Genomic DNA, 18,900 nt, shown 5'->3' on the forward strand with positions numbered 1-18,900 from the left:
GAAAGATAAACAAGACATGGAAGTTCACAGACTGGTAGAGAAGACATCATGCCAGCGACAATGTGACAAATGCTATCATTGAGATACATACATGGTTTGTATGGGAACCTAGAGGAGGGATAGACAAGATTTTCTTGGGGACCTAGAAGAGGGAACTTATAGACTAGGTCTACAGGAGTTATAGAATATTTAAGACAAAAGTGAAAAGTTAAAGAATGAGAAACACTACCAAAAATTCAGTATTAGTGTTACAATAACTCTGGCAGGTAAGTAAATAGGAACAACTTTTTTTTTTTTTTTTTTTTTGAGACAGAGTCTTGCTCTGTTACCCAGGTGGATGCAGTGGTGTGATCTCGGCTCACTGCAACCTCTACCTCCCAGGTTCAAGTGATTCTCCTCCCTCAGCCTCCTGAGTAGCTGTGACTACAAGTATGCGCCACCATGCCCAGCTAATTTTTGTATTTTTAGTAGAGATGGGGTTTCACCATGTTGGCCACGCTGGTCTCGAACTCCTAAGTGATCCGTCTGCCTCGGCCTCCCAAAGTGCTGGGATTACAGGTGTGAACCACCGTGCCTGGCCAGAACTATTCTTTCTTTCCATAGGAAACTGGAATGGGAGATAATTTGAACACCGTGTCCTACAGAGTTAATAGTAAACCAGGATTAGAAGGCCTGGAGAGTTCTAAAGAAGTTTTTCCATTCTGGAGGCTAAAGTCTCCGGTTCAAACCTAGTTACTTTTCCTCAGTTATTAATGGGAAGAATCTCTCTCATTCCTTCTTGCCCCCAAAACCAACCAACCAAACAATAAATCAACTCCAACTCTTCCTCTAGCTATCAATTAATCTATCTCCCTTCTTCCTTAATAATCATAATAACATTTATTATGTGAAGAGTATATGCAGATCCTTTTCAAAGTGCTTTACATATATGAATTACTTTAATTCTCACAGAAACCCTATAAGGTAGGAATTATGATCCTCATTTTAAAGATGTAGAAGACGGATCAACTTGCCTAAGGTCATAAAACTATTAAGTGGTAGGGCCAGGATTCAAACTTCCTCAGCCAGACTTCTGAAAAATGGTATACAATCGCTGTCTGTACTTTCTAAACTCCCGATTAACTTGTAATACAGTGCAATTCAGATTCTGCTTTGATCTGATACTCAGCAGGTCAGTATTTCCGGTTTGTCCTATCTGACCAGCCACCTCTGCCATACCATCACACTGACCATTCCCCTCCTTAAAATTCTCCACTCCTCTAGTTTTTCTGACAGGTACTTTCCTGAGTAACCACATAGGAGTCCTATTCCTTCACCCTTTCTTCAATGGAGATTCCAGGTTTCTGTCCTTGGCTCACTGCTACAATCTGCCCCTTGGGGAATCTCACCCACTTTCAACTCTGATTATTTCCAAATCTCTGTTGCCAGTTCACTCCTCTTCCTTAAACTCCTGACGCATATATTAAATATCTGACTGTCTGCTGGACATCTCCAACTGGATGTCCCTTAGGAATCTCAAACTTAACTTGTCCAAAATGAAGCTGTCACCTTTCTCTTCTGTTAAATCTTTTAATAATTATTACATATGGGACTGATGAAACCTAAGCTCCATAATATGAAGTATAAAGTTGAGAAACACAGACCCTTATTCTGGCCTTTGCCAATGTCTTCATACTCATTTCTCAATCCCTTCCTCACCCTTTTTGTTTGCCAAGCAAGGGACAATTCAAACCAAATTGAAATCTCCCTCTGTCCACAACTCCATAACTCCCTGCTCCCTCCCCCCACAAGTTCGCTCTGCCTATCTAGAATATATTCCTCTTATGTAGTTGTTTTATGATTTTGCTGAACATACTCATCTGTGAAGACCCAGCTCTGGCATTATTTCCTTTAGTAGGCTTTTCTGGATCCTCCTGGTTCAATCAGAAATCTCTCTTCTTTGTATTCCCATGATATACAATCTTTATCTTTTATTACTATATTTCCCACATGGTGTTACAGTTATCTAGTTATATATTTGTCTTTCCCATTAGACTGTCAGGGCAGGAAATATTGTATTATGATTAAGGGCAGGAAATATTGTATTATGCTTAGCGTAAGCCTTTAAATTAAATTAAAAATTCTCAATAAATATTGAATGAATCCTTCTCAATGTCCATAGTACTTAGCCTAGGTATTTCTCATGGCATTTATTGGTTTCCACATTGCATAGTGCGTAACTATATAATTATTTTTCTAATTACAAAATAAGCATTTTGAGGTCTATTTCCACATCTGCTTTGTCTTTGTATCCATTATGCCCAGTATATTACTACCCATGTAAAAAGTGCTAAAATGTTTAACATTAAAAAAAAAAACTTTTTTGGCTATCTCTACTTCTAGACTAGAGTCTGGAGTGTGCTAAAACCACGAAAAAGAGCATGAATATCTTAAAAAAAATAAATTTATTATTACTATACTAAAAACAAGTTAAAATGTCTCCCGAAACTATCTTTGAAAATGAAGGACAATACATTTTCTAAGCTAATACCATTTAAAGCTAATAATGATACTATCACCACAGCAATGATTTCTTACCAAAGTGTTTACCTAGAAATTGTCTAATTTTTATGTTTTCAATATTGTTATGTTTTCAACTATTTTTATGTTTTCAACAGAAAAGGTGAGTTAGAGGAAAACACACCCACACACTTTCTCTCTCATATATACCTACACACACTGGTTTTTTATAAACACTGAAATTGAATTCATGGCAAACACTATAAACTAGCACCTTGTCTTAATGTGCAACCAAATACCACTTTAAAACATGTATTTCATATATAGGTCCATGACTTGCCACCAAAACTTTAAGACTGAATATGAAGGTATGCACACAAGCAGAAACCAAAAGAAATAATCTCAGGAGTACATAATTTCGCTAACAGTTTTTAAGGTTTAATTAATCCTAGAGGTCTTATTTAATAAAATACCAAAGAAATGGACTATGTAATCATGGTTCTTTCCCTTTAGATTGTCTAAATATATTATTATATTATATATACAATAAAATATGTAATATATACAATTATGTTCAACATAATATATTGCCTAAGTTGAGGAAAAAATGCATGTAACTTTCTGAAATATGCAATCTTCAGGTAGGGTTGTGGTGAATATGTGGATAGAACTTGTAAAAACAAGAATTGAATGAGCAAATTTCAGGAATGCCAAAGAAGCTAGGTCTGATTTTGGTCATGGACTAAAAATCTTTAAAACGTATGTTTTAAAATTCTATTTCCTACCAATTCTCACATACAATTGACCATCCCCCCAAGTATCGCTGAAACTATGCTGCCAAGCCTCAGATTTCTGTAACTGATTGTAACAGAATGTAAAAGAAGCTGGGAGATAAAACTATGTTAAATCAAGAGATAAAGAAGTTAGAAGCCATGACTGAAATTAAGTATTTTGAAGCATCTTAGTAAGATGTTATACAAGGTTAAAACCAAGTCCAGAACTCAGCCTGCCAATATTGTCAGACTGCTTGCTTTTCTTATATGCCAGAATATAAGAATGGAAAACAATATTAGGGGGATCAGACAGTTGGGCTATAGATACTATCTCTGTTTCTCTGTGTCTGACCTTTATATTCCAGAGCTTAATCCTTGATTTACTCTTTCATCAGTATATCAGAGTAAGAAAACTCTGAAAAAGCAAGTTGAGTACATTCTCATTTTCCAGGCAAATGGGCTATTTCTATTTTTGTGAACTGGGACTAAATGAACAAAGTGTAGAATTGCAATTTAATCAAATTCAAAACTTAACTTAGCACATATTTAATATATGACTATATGTTTCTCAAATATAAACAGCAAGCAGTTAACTTATATGATTGTAATTAGTATTATCTATAATATTCTCAAGCCAAGCTTTTTCAGGTTTGGCTGAAAAGAAAACGAACTGAAGAGAGTATAGGGAGTTGCTACAAACTTGGTGTGATGATCCCTGGATCTGTTACTATTGGGATGAAGGGAACAGATGGGGGAGAGAAATGGGAAAATCTAAGCAGCTGAGCTCCATTTGCTCCTCACCCTGTTTATTACCTAGAGAAAGAGGCTGGGGCTAATATGGACTAGACAGTCCAGGACTGGGCATGTACAGTTGAAGGAAAAGATGAGGGTAGAAGTGGGAATGATTTCTACAGCAGAAGGGATCTTGGTATCTCTATTCTACTGCTTCCTTAATAGGTTGAATGGAAATGCCTTTCTCAAGAGACCACTTATCAAAGTAGTTTCGATTTCTTTTAAAATTAACTCAAACCCGGCCGGGCAAGGTGGCTCACGCCTGTAATCCCAGCACTTTGGGAGGCTGAGGTGGGCAGATCATGAGGTCAGGAGATTGAGACCATCCTGGCTAACACGGTGAAACCCTGTCTCTACTAAAAATACAAAAAATTAGCCAGGCGTGGTGGTTGGCGCCTGTGGCCCCAGCTACTTGGGAGGCTGAGGCAGGAGAATGGCGTGAACCTGGGAGGCGGAACTTGCAGTGAGCTGACATCGCGCCACTGCACTCCAGCCTGGGTGAGAGAGTGAGACTCTATCTCAAAATAAATAAATTAATCAACTCAAACCCTTCTTTATCTGTCCTAAAGAATATTTTACATAACAATGTATCACCACACTGTCCTAATCCCCAAAGATAGAGAACTTCAAAAAAGTCACTCTTAAAAATGGGAGGGTAACCTATCCACTCCTAATAACAGAAGAGTGCTGTAATAGTTAAAACAACTGGATTAAATATTTTCTAAGGTTTTCTCCTTTAAAACTCTATGATTCTACATGTAGAAAAGCCCAAATGCCTACATTCCCCCAAGTTAGAGAAGCAGAGAGTGTTGAGAATACACTCTGCTCTGCCTGGTTGCTTCCTTTCATTTTCCCAGAGGGAAGGGAATGACTGGTATTACATATCTTCCTTCTCTTCAAAGCTACTCTTAAACATACAAAGACTGGCCAAACAATGTGACTTAAAAAGGAAAGCATCTTGCTCCGAACATCTTCCCATTGTGCAAAAAATTCCAGCATTCATTTGAATTTTGAGTTAACAGGCAAAACATGGGGAGGAAAAAATAGGGGTGGGAACATTTTAATTTAAAACCGTACTGTTTTAAATAAAGTAACTACACTTTGAGGCCTGTGTGGAAGGGTAAAAGTAGGAGTAAAGAAGGTAACTTTGGAGGAGGAGAGGCACTGGTGGTAAAGCTCCGACAAATCAGAGGGCAGCATGAGAACATTGGGTTCACAGAGACAGAGGGAGAAGAATGAGAATATGTTGATACCAAAGGACTTGATTCCTGCAATTCTGGCCAATACTAGCCTTATTCCCTTCTATACGTACAAGTTCCAGCTGCAATTCAAACTTTAGGTCTTCAACACAATCTCCTCTATAGCAACAAGACAGAAAACAAAAAAGAATGTCCAGAAGGATGTGTACTACTCATTAGAGCCTTACTTACTGCAAAGGGCAGGCATATAAGCATCAAGCACAATATAACTAGATTTGGCACAGAGAACAACAGAGTCTTGATTTGCTCCTTAAGAATCCAAGTGCAGCTGGGCGTGGTGGCTCATGCCTGTAATCCCAGCACTTTGAGAGGTTGAGGCGGGTGGATCATGAGGTCAGGAGTTCAAGAGCAGCCCGGCCAACATGGTGAAAGCCCGTCTCTACTAAAAATACAAAAATTAGCTAGACACGGGGCGCATGCACCTGTAGTCCCAGCTACTTGGGAGGCTGAGGCAGGAGAATCGCTTGAACCTGGGATGCGGAGGTTGCAGTGAGCTGAGATCGTGTCACTGCACTCCGGCCTGGCGACAGAGTGAAACTCTGTCTCAAAAAAAAAAAAAAAAAAGAATCCAAGTTCGTAGCAGAAAAAGAGCTACAGAAGAACTTGAGCTTTATACAAAATATCTTGGATGCTGAACTCAAGTATATCAAAGATTGAATACTGCTGTTCAAAACATCATTCTGCTATGACTTTGAGGATCAAATGAATGAATGATAACCCTGGAAAGGGAGATCATAGGTACAAACTCAAAAGAGAAACACGAAGTTTGTGCCATAAAATATTGGTGGTGGGTAGATGACTGAGTGATGAAGAGCTAAGAAAGTATTTAAGTGAAACTGAACTGATGGACGAGAAAAGAAGCTAAAGAGAATACAGAAAGGGAGGGAACCAGCTTATTAAAAGTAATAAGGGCATTATTACTGATGGCATTACATATACCGTTTCCTTAAATCTTCAAACAACACTATGAGATTAGTTATATTATTATTACTATTTGTCTGATGAGCAAACTTAGGGTGTAGAAAGGTTAATTTCTTCCAAACCATACACCTAGAAAGTTGTACAGGCAGGATTTGTGTCTGCTTATGCACCTAACCAATAAATTGGGAGAATGCAGCTTAGAAAGCACATGAGTGGGAAATCATGCCTTTTAGGAGCTGGAATATAAATAAAAGATTTGGCAGCTCTTGTGAACTCAGCTCCTTTTTACTTCATACTAGGAGTTCCCTTGCAGTGCAATAAAATTTACTTTTATGTTTGTACTGAGCTCAATGTTGCATTAATAGAGGGTAGAAGATAACAAAGGATATTCCTGGAGGAAAACTAACACTGGGAAATGGCTATGGGGTGCTCAGGTATTACAGATGGGTGGCAGCAGTGGCAGAGTGCCTGTGAGAGCAGAAACAAGCTGAGGACCTGGCTGGGGTGTGCATTCCTGAAAGATCTGCTGAGAAGACCTCATGTATTTGCCAAAATACATACTGCTCCTAGGTTTTACAATCAAATATATGTATATATATTTTTTGTGACAAGAAAAGGGATGGAGAGAAGTTTGTTAGAAATAAAAAGGTTTTCTTGTGGAAAGAACAACTAAAATAATTTACTCAAACTTCCTTCCCTTTCTTTTTAAGGTGAATAATATCTGTATGGAAATACCATATTGAGTATTTTAATATCCTGAGCAGCAGATTATAACATGCAATACCATTGTACATGAGGAGAGTTCTCTTTTTATCACACTATGGAGTTAACCAGAGTAATTATTTGTTTCGAGAATAGCAAAACACTTTGAATTTCATTTAGAATGAAAATGTGCAAACTTCAGTATAAATATTCCAAGCATATTCAAAATCACTTTTTTGTTCAATAATTTTTAAACATCTAGATCAAGAAGTTCCTTTAGCAGAACATTATGCTAACTATTCTTCTGACTATAAGTATCCTAACAAAACAGAAAGAACAAAACATTTAAAAATCTCCCGATTTTAAAAACAGTTCTATGCACAATATTTGCATTTGAATCCATTTTATTTCCCCATTTCTGTAAAGACTAAATATTCAACAGGATAATAAATGCTTTAGGACAAGAATTACTGTGCCATTTGATGTGGAATAGAGAGAATGTTATGCCAGGTAGTAAAGAGAATGAATGATACACATTTAACAGGAACTTCTAAATTATTAAATTGATAGAATTCAGGAGAGAAAGTGATAATGCAGTCAATTTATAGTGCATATAGTGCATATGTTAACTAAAATCACTTTGCACATTAGAAGAGAAATTCTGTCAGCATTAGAAATAAATCAATTAAAAATTGATTTATTTTAAAATCAGTATTATTGTCATACAATAAAACCTATTGGAGAAATTAATTAAAAGTAACTTTTTTTGATTATACCACCAGAGGTTTATTTTTAACCAACATAGAAATTAAACAGTAAAGTGCTGAAAAGAAAAGGGAAAAGTAAAATAGAAATCACCAGGAAAAATAAAAATAAGCAATTATTTATATATATATATAAAACAATAATTAAATAAGCATTCTAGTTTTAGAATTCTTACAAAGATTGAAAATACTGGGATTCTACAACAGTCAAAGCATTTTTCAAAGTAAATTTTTACTTCATTATGTTTAATACTGATAAATCCTTCATTATATTTAAGATAAGAAAGAAGCATATTTTGGCTCACATAAATTTTCAACTGTGGTATTTCTAAAACTGACTGCATTACTAGGCAAATTCTTCAAATCAATTCACTGATCTTTTTTACTGAAGGATGCATTGGTTTGAAAATCAAAGACTTACGTCATCCAAAAAATCAATCAGTGAAGATGAGGAAGAAGAAAAGGAATCCTATTTAACGAATACAGCAATAAAAAAATAGAAAATATGGATGAAGCAATTTAATAATAAATCAAAAATTTTGTAAAACAATTGAAAGGCAAATGACATTAATTCAAACAAATAAATGAGAAAAGCAGTCACTATCATTGTTCTTGAGAAACTTAAGAGATTCATTAATTACTTTTAAAGAGTGATTATTTTTCCTTTTCCTAAAGGAATGAAACACAATTGACATACTGTGCCCAAAATGTAATAAAATGAAGCTCATGACAAATAATTAATAATCAAATTAAATGTAAGTACTTTTGAAGTAACAACTAGAAGTAAGCAATGGAATTCCTGAGGCTTCTAATTCTTCCCACTGGAATGTAAGTTCTAGTGGGAAGGACTTTGTCTATTTTGGTCACTACTGTATCTCCAGCACTTACAACAGCACCTTGCACAAAGCTACATGATTATTATTTGTTGAATAAAGATATAATCACACTTAAATTTACTGAGACAAAAATATACTTGATAATAGTAAGCTGATTTTTTTAAAGCAAAGAATTTAAATACCAAGGAATGATCAAGAGCTACATAATCACAATTTCATTACTGTGTGATATGCCTAACAGAGTCTATGCAATACCTTTTAACAAAAAGCATTTCTTCCTGTATAGTTTTTAAAAGATGAATTGATTTGAAATAAGAACCAGCAATACCTTATCGTCAGCTTTGACATTTTCTCACTTTTTATTGTGGCACTATGCTTTGGAGAATAAAAAAATTGTCAAATTATTTCAAAAGTTGGGATTTGTTCTGCTCTTAATGTTTCTTAAGGGAGATGAAATTGCTTTTAAATCTTAAAATGACTCTCATGATTAAATCTTAGATGTTTTGTTAAACAGAGGTGGGATTATAGTCTCCATAAGAATGCAGAACATATTCCTCTGCTAATATGTTTTTGTTTATTTAAGATTCTAGGTCCTCTGATGTGGGAAGCAATAAAATGGTTTTATTATAAGTGAATTTTAAATTGACCCCAGAGGGTATCTGACATGTTTAATACTTACTTCAAATTGATCCAGAGCATCGGTAGGCGTATTCAAAAATGCCAAGAAAGAATGCTGTGAGTCTTGGTGCTCTATACCTAGAAGACAGCAGCAACTTTTTTTAAGGCTACAACAATTAAAACTGATTTTAATGGATAACCTTCCCTGTCTGAATCTATTAAAAGCAGTTCACAAACTACTGTATTTCAAGTTGATCACTATTATTAACTCTACATTTAAACAAAACTAAAATACACTAGTGTTTCCTAGAAAATCACTTAATAGTTCATTTATATCAGTTTCCATGAAATGCTTATTTAAGTTACTGAGTTTCTTTCTTTTTGTGTATAGTAAATAATAAAAAACCACATTAAACCTTTTGGTAGGCTTGAGAGAATTTAAAAATAGTAGTCTGTTTATGTCTGATTTTTCTAAGCTAATTCAATACCAAATAGGCTTCTGTTTTGAAATACTCTTATCAAAGCACAGAGTACGCACTAATAAGAATAATCCTTTATAAGAAATTAATGCAGTGATAAAACAAATACACTTAATTACAAAAAAACTGTCAATCTAATTTCAGGTATTTTTTTATTGACAGGATGAAGATTCCAAACCCCAGTTTTTCTCAGATGAACTTTTTAAAATTCATACATATCTCTTGACTATGGCATTAACTTTAAATGCACAATTTCCCAAGTAATTCTTAAAACATACAAATAAAAATACTAGGTAGAAAAAAACCAGAAAACAGCCAATCCCACATTTTTTACTTCCATATCCTTAGGAATTGACATCAGCTGATTTGTGTTTTTCATATTACTATCTAATAATATAACACAGTTATCAGGTAAGGCAATATGTTTAGAAATTCATTCAAATATTGAGAGTGTGCCAGACACTGTTCTAGACACTTGGGGACATAATAGTAAATGAAGCATTAAAAGCATCCTTGCCCTCATAATGTAAATATCACATCATATTACTGAAGTAGTAGTATACATTATATTATACAATAAAATTTTGTTCTGCAATATTCAAAATCCAAATTAAAAAGCTGTGGTAAACATGCCTTCATAAAGCAATGTGATAAACTTAAGTCTCTTTCAAGTTTACGTCTATTCTAAAAATGATGCGATCAATGTCATCTGGTGTGCAAGTCATATTCTGCACTAGTCTCTATTTGCCATTAGGGCCACAAGTTGTCCATGTCTTATGTATTCTTTTCCTCACTAAATAATGTATCTCCTTTCCAATTTTCATTAATTAAAACCTAGCTTGATTTTCATTTTGGCATGATGGCTTGTGCTCCTAATCTGAATTACTATTCACTTTGGGCTCCTTCCTTTTCTTGTTAATTAAGAAATTCAATCAAAAAGAATTTATTGAGCATCAACTATTTGTAAAGGCTTTTTCATGTTAGCTTCCTTATGTGATTACTCTCTGTTCTCCATCATTTTACATGCAGATGCAGAGACTCCATCAGTTTTATCTCACTGTGTTGCATGGCTGAGAAATGATAGGGAAGCACTTAGACCTAATAAAAAGCCCATTAACCAGTTCAGTATTCAGTGATGGCCTTTGTCAGGAAAATCAATTTCAAATAAATGCATATAAGATATCCCTTTATTTTAAAAATATCTGAATTTCTCTTTATTAAATCTTCACAGTCTTAACATCCACATTAAGGAAAGTTTAAGAAGTTCATGTAATACAGCTATCAAGCACTCTGACTAAGCTTTAACATGAATGGAAAAATGTTTAAGTAAAGTTTTCAAGAAAATGGTAATAAATCCGGGATATCCCACAGGACAAGCAATTTAAGTGTCAAACTGGAAGAAGACATTAAAATGCCCCCTAAAATTTTCCTTACTGAATTGCTCCATTAATACTAAATTAATCTTCAGCTATTTCATACATTGTTTCATCAACTACCCTGAAAGTGAATCCCCCCCCCCATTTTTATACATTCTAGGCACATAAAAAGTGCTAAGAAATACTTGTTCAAGTACCCTTACCAAGTTCTGAATGTTAACACACACTGCCATTGTCAGAGTGATAACCTTATATTATAGCATTTGAGAATATTAAAAGTACATTATAAAATAATTTTTTTTCCAATCGCAAAAACGTTATTCATGAAGTAGTTCACGGCACTGAAAAAAACGTCAAATTTATGGCAAAGTGTCTTTTTCTGTTACTATGAAATCTTTAAACAATGTATATTAAGTAAAACAAAATGACTCAGAGGCCAGTCTTCCAAATGTGTGTGTATGCACATGCATCATATATACACACATATATTCATAAATGAGTGCCAGAATTGCTTATGTCAACAATTCTCCCACCTATGCAATGAACTGATTCTTCTGTAATAAAATATATTTATAACATAACAGTAAGTCCTGAGTGAGGCAAACACACACTCCCATACCCTTTTCAGATCTAAGCTCTTCAGTGTCCTTTATCAGCTGTTCGATTTCTGAGAGTAGTTCCAAGTTCTTCTTCTCTGAATCTTTTAGTTTACTTAAATAAGGAGAAAAAAGGAAAAATGTCATTAATTTTTACTGCTGGTTAGTGAGCCATCTTGGATGTAGCCAAACTTAATTTGGTTTAAATGTCAGGCATGGTAAATTAGGGGACTATAAATTACTGCAGAAGAACAAATACAGCCTGCTACCTACTTCCATGTAGATTAACAGTTTTACTAGAATACAGCCAATCTCATTCATTTAAGTATTGACTACGGCTGCTTTTACACTACAATAGTAGAGATGAGAAGCTGTGATGGAGGCTAATCAAAGCCTAAAATATTTACTAAGTGAACCTTTACAGAAAACATTTGCGGACCCTGAACTAAATTACTAAATTTAAAAATGTTACAAAATCAAAGGTTAATTTTAGAATTCTGTTAGACTTTGTTAGATATTATACCATTACAGGCAACCATGAAAGTAGAGCATATTCAGGAGTAAGTTTATAATTTTTCAAACTGGCTCATCTTCCTGACATATGAACAATATGTAAATTCGTATGTCCTAGGCGTAAGGAGAAAAGATCTTACTTATTTCAAATTACAACACAGAGAATGACATTCATTAGCTCTTTACGCTGGGATCAATTCACTTTCTCCAGAAAAAGTTTTCCCTTCCTCAATGCCACATAAGCACATTTAAGTAAAACATACTATGTCTGCATTATTTACAGCAAAAAGCTTATAAACCAAAAGTTTATAATCCAACAGAGGTATCATGTATCTGGCCTTTGATTTGATTAAAAAGATTAACAATTGCAGTTTAAGGACTATGACTACACACCATTAAAAACTGAATTCATGGGCCTGCATTTCTTTTCAGGCTTTTGGAACTTTTGGTATTCTCAGCAGTCAATGGATTTTCATATTTGTAGTTTCACTTGTGATGTGAAGTTTCTATTGTTCCTCTATGTCACTTAAACTGGCTTAGTTTGAACCATGTTTATAATCAATCTAATTGTGAATCATTTATGTATTCAGAGTATGATTCACTCCAGTGTTGTGACAAGAATTGAGGAAATGTGTTCATTAGCTAACTGCTTCAGAGACTGTGGGATATACTTTTTCTAAATACATAAAGAAACATGAAAAACAATAATTAGACTTAAAAGATATTATACCATTATGAAATGTGCCATCAATAGAATTTTCATTTATAAAAGACCTATGGTAGAGGCCACGATTTTCAAATGATTATATTTTCTTCTCACCATATGTTGTATTTTTATACAAATATAATATTTCTAAACATGAGAGAATTTTAGGTTTAATAAAATTTGAGAGTCAACTAAATTTTATAAGAGGAAAATTAAATAATGGACTATTATTTAATACTATTACTTCTACTTTATGGACAAGCCAGAGGAAAACAAGGCTATATTAAAACCTCATCACTATCTACAAGGCTTAAAAGCATCTAGTTATTTTCAAATCTTCGTAACATATTGGGCCATCATTTTTCTAAAAGAAAGCAATGGAAACTAAACATGTAACTTCTCTCCAAATAATTCTGACAAACTTAGAAATTATTCTAGTAGGACTATATTATTCAATCTTACCATTCTGTTATGATATTAGACGCTTTAACTTTATTCAACTCTTCTTGGATGGCCTGTTTGGCTCTTATTTCTGCATCCAGAGCCGACTGCAACTCCAGTCTAGCTGACATATCCAGTTTCGCAAAACGACGCATTTTCCAGGGCATATCCTATGAAATAATGACTGTGTTTTTAGTTCCATCCTATTTTTAACATTTAAATTATTACAGTTAACCAGCTGTGTGTTATGTTTTTCTAAACTGGAAAAGACCCAAACTAATAGTTTTCTCATAAAAAAACTCTTTAGTAGGCTCAAAGTCTAAACAAACTGATACAAGTAATTGGATTTATTATAGTGTTTTTTAAATCTCTTTTTTCTAGTATGATAAGCCTCCATGCAAAATCACAGAAGCTTACTGTTGCTCGTGTACCCAAGCTGGAATTTCTTAATGCCTCCAATTCTTCAGTCATTTTAGAAGCTAAGGCCTGAAGATACCCTCGTGCATCCTTTTCATCGCTGACCCTAGGATATATAAAGACAAAGTACAAAAGTAAAACAAAAAAGCTTCAGTGCAATATATGTTATTTTAAAGCTTCCTAAGGAAATAAGTGATAGGAAATTCAAAGATAGTCTTAAATAATTTCTTTGAAAAGGTCTACCATAGTATATACTACCTGTCAACAACTGGGAAGAGGTTTACGGAACTGTTCTTTTATGTACATGGTAGAGCTGGTGAAGTTTACAAAAGTCCAAGTTACTCATAGCTGATAAATTATTAAAACTTCACCCTTAAAACACAGAATTAACACTCTTTAAATCTAACAACACAGATGCACAAATGTGTGAGGTTTTCAAAGTGATAAGATTTCTCAATTGGATTCTGCCATTTTATATCATAAAAACAACATACCATTCTTAAAACTGAAGTGTATATTAAATTTAGAAAGTTTAATGTAGGATATTCTGCAAAAACCAGGGTTATACTGTAATTAAGCTCTTCTGTTTTCTGAAATGATCAATAAAATAACAAAGAGAGAAGATTAAAGTCTACCAAAACCTAATTTCTGCTTACTGTCTTAAGGCTATGTAGCTGACGATACAATTATAATTTTAGATAGAACGTTTTCAAATTATATTTAGTGAGACAAATTCCACATTTTAGAATTTCTCAAGAAAACATCTGCACTTCTTATACTTCCCTCAAGTGGGGAGAAGGTGAGGGGAGGAGTCTAGCATATCTACAAAAATCTACAAAAGAAGGTCCTATTCTCATGAAGAATGAAAACCACTGGTATATAGAAAGCCATACTGCACAAACAAAAAAAATGGAGTTGAAATTTGCAATGCTCACAAGTGTATTCTAACACACTTTGGGGAAGACAATTTGTCTTTGTGCAGGCTGGTTGTTTTCAGATAAAATCCAGGTCACTGAAGCTATGAGGAAAGTATATTTCAGGTAAATCAGTATGTATCTGATGTATAAAGCAGACAAGTTTAACTCCTGAGCTCTGCTTTAGTATCCCTTAGAATGTAAACTCCTGAGGAGTCAAATTCATATATATCTTAAAGATGCCCTTTAAAAGAGGCTTGTTGCTCTCTTCTCTTAGATGGGAGGTTGTCTTTGGAGTACAAGCAAAAGAAAATATGGAGATGCAATAAAACCATGGTAAGAAGTTGCCCACTTTAGGGACAGTTACATATTCCTAGGCTCCATGTACATGTACATATTTTTATTGCCTGTTAAAGAAAAATGGTTTTGGAAATTATTTTAAGAATGTTTGTGTAGCAAGGGTTGTGTCCTTCTAAAATTCTATGACCACAAATGACTGCAATGTTTTCATTTAATTACCTGATCTATAGTATAGAGAATAAATTGGGATGAAGGAAGACTATCTTTTTTAGAATACAAAAAAGATACTTATATTGTAACAATAAAGAAAACTGTATTATCCTTTAAGTGCCCAGGCTAACAGGTCTCGCCTAGTACTGGTTTAGTGTCTACCATAGCTCAGAGATCTTAGTTTATGCACATTTCCAAGAAACTGTGAAGTCTAATGTGTTTTATTAACTTTGGAAATCAACCTCTTGTAAATTGACTTTAAGTTATTCGGAATTTTATATGACAATCTCTTTTTTCTAACTTTGTTTTTTATTTACATGTTGAACACCTTACAACTGCAGTCTTCCACTAATTCCTAACTTTTGATTAAACCTATTTCTCTTTTTCTTGGCTATAGAGAATTACTGGTTTGGAGGAACTCACGCCATTTACGTTCCACTGGACTCTAGGTCTCACACAACTCCTTTTCATAATCATTGCTATTTGTCTATTTTTCAACCTCATTAAAAAAAAAATCTTACTTTCTCCAACCCCAACACTATCTTTCTCTCTTTTTTTTTTTTTTTTTTTTTTTGAGAGAGAGTCTTGCTCCATTGCCCATGCTAGAGTATGGTGGCGCAATCTCAGCCCACTGCAACTTCCGTCTCCTGGGTTCAAGCAATTCTCCTGCCTCAGCCTCCCTAGTAGCTGGGATTACTGGCACATGCCACCACACCTGGCTAATTTTTGTATTTTTAGTAGAGATGAGTCTTAGCCACATTGGCCAGGCTGGTCTCCAACTCCTGACCTCAGGTGATCCACCCGCCTCAGCCTCCCAAAGTGCTGGGATTACAGGCGTGAGCCACTGCACCTGGCCCCAACACTATCTCTTGCTCCTTGCTTCTAGGCCATTTGGTTAAGTTTACTCATATTCATTCTCTTAACTTTTGAAAACAGTTTTAGAGGTAGGTGTCTCATCTTTTATTTGGCTAAATCATTCAAATATTTCTTAATAACACAGTTATTATTACTATACATAATCACCCTCCCTACTACACCTTATATTTTCAATTTCATTATTTCCATTGGTTCCTTTAAACATGTACAAACTCTACCAAATCCAAAAGTTCCCCGTCCTCCTAACTGACAAATCCCCAAACATCCCATTTTTCCCTCTTTCATTGTTATACTCCATACATGTAATTGCTCTAGTGTTAAACCCTCCATTCACTACTCTATACTTCCTGAAGTCTAATTCCTGCCTCAACTATTTTGCTGAAGCTAATCTCTTAAAACTCAACTACAGAAGGCCAACTTGGATCTATGTGTTCTCTTGGCACATTTAATCCTTCCCTTCCAAGTTCTCTCAAATAATCAATTAGTTAATACTTATTAAATACTATTACATTGGGCATATTAAGAAGACAAATAAGAGACAGTTCTTGAAAAGTTGGGGCATATATAGTAATTAGGAACTTTGATTACTAAGTCATATAGACCTGGTTTCAAATCCTAGCTCTGGTGCTTACCAGCTGTGTGACTTTGGGTAAGTTACTTCTCTAACTTTGTTATCCTACCTGTAAAATGGGGATAGTAAAAATATCTATCTCACAGGACCGGTGTAATAACTAAGAATACATGTGAATTTCCAGCCTAATGACCAGAATACTCCTACGTTTTAATCAATAGAAGTTATTACTATACACAAATGAGCATTACTGGATGAGGAATATTTCAAATAATGTGAGTGGATTTCAATAAAGAGAGACAAAGGTTTCATTACTGAAACGCTCTGTAATTATTAAACCCTTCTCCTGGTTCTCCTACAGCGCTGTTTCATCTAGCTTTTATAACATAGCCCTTACCATTCTCCTTCTTTCTTGTCTCCTTAAAAAGATCTCAACCACTTCATTGGCCTTATTCACAATGAATTTAATTCCCAAATATACATTTCCAATCCTAATCTTTATGTTAGTTTTCCAAAAGCAAATGAGAAATCTCTACTAAGATGTCTCAGGATCACCTCAGTCTCACCAACAAACAAAATAAAATAACAGCTAAAATTGATTGTATCATCTTCCCCAAGGGTGGTTACCCCTCTTAACTTTCCTACTTCAATGATGCCATCATTTTCTTAACTTCCTTAACTCACAATTCAGGAATACTAATTTCTCCTCATCTCTTGCCCTTCATTTGTAAATAGTATTAAGTCCTGTAGATTTTTCTTTGACAATGTCTTCTGCATTTGTTCACTTTATTTCTAACCTTACCTTCTACTTCATCCTGAACATCACTGTTAAGAGCTATTTGCCTAATCATCATTTTAATTAACACCATTACCTTTGCAAAAACCTTCTCCATCTTACAAATAAGTGAAGGTAAAATTCTTACCTAGTATTCATGACAACTGTGTTGCAGTAACTTTATTACTCTTATTTCCTACTATTCTTTTACATAAATTCTCCAATTTGGTCAAACTAGGTGTAGGGTATTTTACTAAACTCAGGGTTTTCAGAAAACACAGTCTAGTTTAACTGATTATTCCCACCCTTCTTGAGCAACTAATGTGAGATAATTCTCTCAACACTACATTCTTATTTTTAAAAAGTCAGTATCTATTCAATATGTAAGGCATTTATATTTAAGTCTCATAAGTTATCTCCAGCTCTGGTCAAAATAGTTTTTAAACTTTAAATGTTAAGTTACAAGTTACTTAAAGGCAAGTACTACATTTATAGACCTCTGTATCTCTTATTGTACCAGAAGAATGCCTTATGTGAGGAAACACATTTAAAAAATAAATCTTATGGACTAGCCTATTAATCTAACCTCTCTTTGTAATATTATTTCAAAGAAAAAACGTGAAGTCCTCTGATGAGCCAATGGCGAGAAGGAAAGTTCCTACTCTAACAGTGGTGAGAAGAAGATGTCCTTGCTCTAAAAGGGTTTCTTATGAAACGGATATTTCATAGCAAAAGAGAGAGGAGGTGGAGTTAAAGAGCCCTTAGAAGTGACTTCATGTAAGGTTTTATATACTGCAGTATTTGTTTTGTATTAAAATTGTTCATTTGTCCCAGGAAACATTTAAAGTGCTATATGTCATGAGGTCCTATAATCTTGTTTGAGCATTACCTCATTTTTTAAAAGAAGGTTGAGTATTCCTAATCTGAAAATCCAAAATCTGAAATGCCTCCAAATCTGGAACTTTTTGAGTACTGACAAGATGCTTCAATTTTTGGATTAGGGATGCTGAACTGTTAAGTATAATACAAACTTCCCAAAATCCAAAAGAAATCCAAAATACTTCCGGTCCCAAGCATTTTGAATAAGGAATACTCAATCTGTATACTAAACTCAAAAAATGAAAATAACTCAGTCTGACCTTTATAAGCTTGGATATTGTATCTCACAGAGTTAACTTTCAAGTAGGTAAGAAAGTTGAACAGGGAATATATATTTTACTTTTTCCCTTTGGGTATTTGCCAATCTGCTATCTATTAGTCCATTTCTAAATAAAAAGTAGGGTTAATAACAGCTTTTATGCAAAGTGACTTCCTTGTATTTCTGATTTCTGCATATTTCGTTTGAATGTGAAAAGTGTATAGTGAGTGTTTTGTGGCATCATATAAACTTTCATCTTCACCCTTTCTACAAAGCCCACATTGAAAGCTTCCTTCCATTACTAGCACCACTTCCCATTCCAGCTGAACTCATCATGCCAGACACTTGAAAAAATCAGTAGTCTAGTATCACAGGTTTTGACTCTGTCTTCTGAAAAGTCATTTTCAGCTCCTCCTTACATATA

At 34.4% G+C, this 18,900-nt stretch overlaps 1 protein-coding gene across 21 annotated transcripts in view; it reads right to left on the bottom strand.

Moving 5' to 3' along the window:
- Positions 1-18,900, bottom strand: part of CDC42BPA (CDC42 binding protein kinase alpha) — a 320,366-nt gene that overhangs the window by 72,924 nt on the left and 228,542 nt on the right. For 12 of the 21 annotated variants that reach the window (XR_009210848.1, XR_009210849.1, XR_009210847.1 and 9 more), the window contains 5 exons: positions 13,693-13,798; positions 13,297-13,445; positions 11,639-11,730; positions 9,226-9,302; positions 8,132-8,179 (listed from right to left, as the gene is read on the bottom strand). Coding sequence is in view for 16 of the 21 variants with exons in the window: in XM_058430788.1 (XP_058286771.1) it covers positions 8,132-8,179; positions 9,226-9,302; positions 11,639-11,730; positions 13,297-13,445; positions 13,693-13,798 (472 nt within the window). In the remaining 5 variants the exon portion in view is untranslated. The remainder of the gene's footprint in view (positions 1-8,131; positions 8,180-9,225; positions 9,303-11,638; positions 11,731-13,296; positions 13,446-13,692; positions 13,799-18,900) is intronic. The other 9 variants (XM_032137139.2, XM_032137132.2, XM_032137136.2 and 6 more) reach the window with 2 other exon arrangements.

Source organism: Hylobates moloch, unplaced genomic scaffold, assembly GCF_009828535.3.
Source record: "Hylobates moloch isolate HMO894 unplaced genomic scaffold, HMol_V3 SCAFFOLD_18, whole genome shotgun sequence".
In the NCBI taxonomy this organism is placed as follows: Eukaryota; Metazoa; Chordata; class Mammalia; order Primates; family Hylobatidae; genus Hylobates; species Hylobates moloch.